This window comes from Acanthisitta chloris, unplaced genomic scaffold (genome assembly GCF_000695815.1).
Source record: "Acanthisitta chloris isolate BGI_N310 unplaced genomic scaffold, ASM69581v1 scaffold14828, whole genome shotgun sequence".
Lineage (NCBI taxonomy): Eukaryota > Metazoa > Chordata > Aves > Passeriformes > Acanthisittidae > Acanthisitta > Acanthisitta chloris.
Window position 1 is genome coordinate 14,746 of NW_008686592.1, and position 3,789 is coordinate 18,534.

A 3,789-nucleotide genomic window follows, 5' to 3' on the forward strand; every position below is an offset into this window, starting at 1 on the left:
GAAGGTTTAAAGGAATGCCTGTAATGATAGTAAAAAACCCAGACACTGATGTGAATGCATTCATTATTAGCTAACTGGCTAATTTTAAATAAATATTAATTTACACCTTAAATAGAAAGTTTTCTGGTTAGTATTGTAAGGGTATTTTTTTTCAGAATAAGAATTTTCAAATACTATTTGGTTTTGTATTTCAAGTTTTTGGTTAATGAGCACCAACTTTCATCCCTGTATTTAACTCAGATCTGGGTTTTTAAAAAAAAATCAGGTGTAATACTAAGGGTTTACAAATAAAATGAAGAAAGTATACTAACTTTTTCTGAATAATCATAAGCATATGAATACTTCTGAGTCTGCACTGGTGAATGCCTTCCTTTGTCACTCGGCTCTTTTATAGCTCTTTTGAGGCATACTCAAAGAATCCCCAGTAGTGTGCAAACAATAGTGTGATGTTCATAATCCTCAAAGAATATTTTCTAAAACTAATATTAAAATAATTTTTATGCATGATTCACTTAGGAATATCTGTCTTTTGAATGCTGGGTTTTTTTGTGTATCAAAATAGCATAGCAATATATACCAGGAGACAAAGTTTTGACTTTTCAAGCAACATGTCCAACTTATTTGTCAAATCTAGTAGTAATGAAGCTGAAAATCTTGCATTATTAAAGCAAATTATATCTGCTAATGAAAAATAAGGAGTAAGGGATTGTGGCAGGGTAAAAGGAATCATTCTGGAAATTATGTTTGCCTTTCTGCGTTATTTCAATTTACTTCAGCGTGTCAATTTTGTTCAGTGCTCAACACCGCTATTATTTTGAACATCAGGATATTTTTACGTGTATTTTTTTCTCATGAAGCATAATTTCAGAGAGATTATTCTGTCTTTTGTAGATGTGGATGAGTGTGCAGAAGACATTAATCTGTGTGAAAACGGGCAGTGTTTGAACGTGCCTGGTTCCTACCGCTGTGAGTGTGAGATGGGATTCACTCCTGCCTCAGACAGCAAGTCATGCCAAGGTAAGCTGCTGGTACTTCAAGTTCATTCCCTGAGTTTGGATTGGCTGCTCTAAAGCAAACAACAAGAAGTGCTGGAAGGACCTCAACCTGGAAGCAGAAAAATCAGCACATGCTTCACATACAAGAAATTTCTTCAAGCAGGGATTATTTTGCAATGTGAATTATGTTGAAGGAACCTTTCATCTTTTTGTGAAGTTTTCCTGGCCTTCATCCAAAAATCCCAGAGTAGATGATTGCTTTAGTAGTTTGAGTCGATTTTTTCTAATTCTTCTATTGTCCCTTTGGAATAGTGTGCGGAAAATCTTGTGTTCATCACTGGGACTTTTAAGGTGTTAACACAGGAGCCCAAACTGCATTAAGTGACCTCATTTTAAAATACAGGTTTTCAGGAAAATTAAGGTAGACAAATCACTGCTATATTTGACGAACTTGTAACAATCCTTAAAATGCACATTGGAGAATTTTGTCATCATCCTTGCACTCAGTATTGTACCAGATCATCTGAAGTGCATAAGGAATTATTATCTTTCTAGACCAGTTCAGCTTCTGTTCCCTGTTTAGCCAGTGCTCCAAAACTTCTAACTGACTTCGTATTTTATGGTGGAAACCACATGACATCTTAGGAAGTTAAAATTCCTAGTGAGACATGAAAAACAGATCCCATAATTTAGTTGCCATGGCAATTCTAGGCACACCTACAGGTTGGATGGGCAAGTAATGGAAAGCAGCAGTGAGAAGAAAGACTTGGGAGTGAGAGTGGATGATAAGCTCAGCAAGATTGAAGTGTGAGCTCAGCCCAGAAGGACAATGGAATCCTGGGCTGCACCCACAGGAGTGTGGGCAGCAGGGCAAAAGAGGTGATTCTTCTCCTCTACTCTGCTCTGCTGAGGCACACCTGGAACACTGCACAGAGTTCTGGGGTCCTCAGCATCAGAAGGACATGGAACTGTTGGAGCAAGTCCAGAGGAGGCCACAAAGTTGATCAGAGGGCTGGAGCATGAGGACACGCTGAGGAAGTTGGGGCTCAGCCTGGAGGAGAGAAGGCTGTGTGGAGATCTCAGAGCAACTTTTCAATCTCTGAAGGGGCTACAAGGAGCTGGAGAGGGACTCTGTGTTAGGAGCTGCAGTGATAGGACATGGGGTAATGGATTCAAAGAGAAGGAGGGGAAGTCCAGGTTGGATGTGAGAAAAAAGTGTTTTACTCTAAGGGTGGTGAGATATTGGAACAGGTTGTCCAGGGACATGGTGGCTGCCCCAACCCTGGCAGTGTTCAAGGCCAGGCTGGATGAGCCTTGAGCAACCTGATCTAGTGAGGAGGTGTCCCTGCCCAGGGCAGGGGGTTGGGACTAGATGATCTGTAAGGTCCATTCCAGCCCTTAAATTCTATGATTCTATGTCATGTTCTAAGATTCAGGTGAAAATGGATGAATCAGACTTTAGAAAAATTTCAGATGCTCCTGAAGAATTACCTGTGCCACTCTATGGTCAGACCTATTACTTGTTATCAAGTATTTTCAATCATTGCTGAATTTTTTCGTGCAGCTCAGTTAGTTCGTCCTATTACAGTCACATGTGTAAATAAGGATCCCCTAATAGATCCAACCTATTCCAGCCAATCAGTGTTTTGAAAAACAAGATAATTCTAATTTTTGGGACACTGTGTCACCAACAATTGAAGAATTTTGGAGGAATGCTTGGTATATTACTGCACTTCCAACAGAGATCTGAAAGCATTCAATTGATTAAGTTGTGCTGTTGGAGAACTAAAAAATCTGGGTACTGAATGCTTAAAAGAAATTATGTATGGTTTTTTTTCTTTCATTTTGAAGTTGATATATTAACTTGTCCTATGATAAGGAGAGTCCTTGGCTGGTTTCTACAATCAAGGGACAAAATCCAAAGCCTGGATTTAGTACAATAATCTAATACAAATAACTAATCCACTTTCTTCAGAAGTCCCTTGAGATGTCAGTACTTTAGCTTCTCAATGACCTGCTTTGGAGGTCATTCCATGGCTGTACTCCAAGGCACTCAGAAATCTTCCATTAATTTCCAGATTAAATTTACTCAGGACTGTTGGATCCTAGACATTCATTTCCCCTTAAAAATCCATCTCTACATTCCCCTCAAAAGTTAACCCTTCTCATATGTTCCTGAAAAAAGGCATTATATCACTTCTGAACCTTTGTCTGAGGCAATCCAGCCAGGTTAAAAGTAAATATTTCATTGCTCTAATCATTTTAATGACTCTTTTGTGCCTCTTGTGAAATTTTGGTTCATCGCTCTTGAACATAGCACTGTACTCTGAATTTCAAATGAAGGTTTAGCTGTGCTTTGTAAAATGGTATTAATGCTTTCCACTTCCCTGTCTGTGCTAAAAATAACTCACTAGGACGTGCTGGAATTGCATTTGCCTTTTCCACTACTGCCTTACGCTGGCAACTTAAAAAGTCTTCCCATCAGACCCATGCAGGGTCTTTTTCCCCCTCTTATCTTACTTACCTTCAACTCAGAAGGATTTCATAGTTTGTGCCTAAAACCAGTTTTACATTCTGTGCCGTTAATATTAACTCCTTTTCTACCACTGTAGTTGACAAAACTTTCTGTCAGTGTCAGCTTGATTTCATCTTCAGTTTACATGAGTACCCACATAGTCTTTTACATGCACTTTAACCCATCTCTATGTAGTTAGTATACAACTGGTTCAATGTGGGTGTGAGAAAACCATAGATAATCTTTACTTCCTATATTCCTTTTCCCTCTATTCTTTCC

The 3,789-nt window shown here is 38.8% G+C and overlaps 1 protein-coding gene across 1 annotated transcript in view; it reads left to right on the forward strand.

Annotated features, from left to right (window-relative positions):
• LOC103807501 (fibrillin-2) overlaps positions 1–3,789 on the forward strand; it is a gene marked incomplete at both ends in the record, with an annotated part of 50,615 nt that overhangs the window by 13,245 nt on the left and 33,581 nt on the right. Inside the window, one exon of the mRNA XM_009080233.1 lies at positions 892–1,017. Within this exon, the coding sequence (XP_009078481.1) occupies positions 892–1,017 (126 nt within the window). The remainder of the gene's footprint in view (positions 1–891; positions 1,018–3,789) is intronic.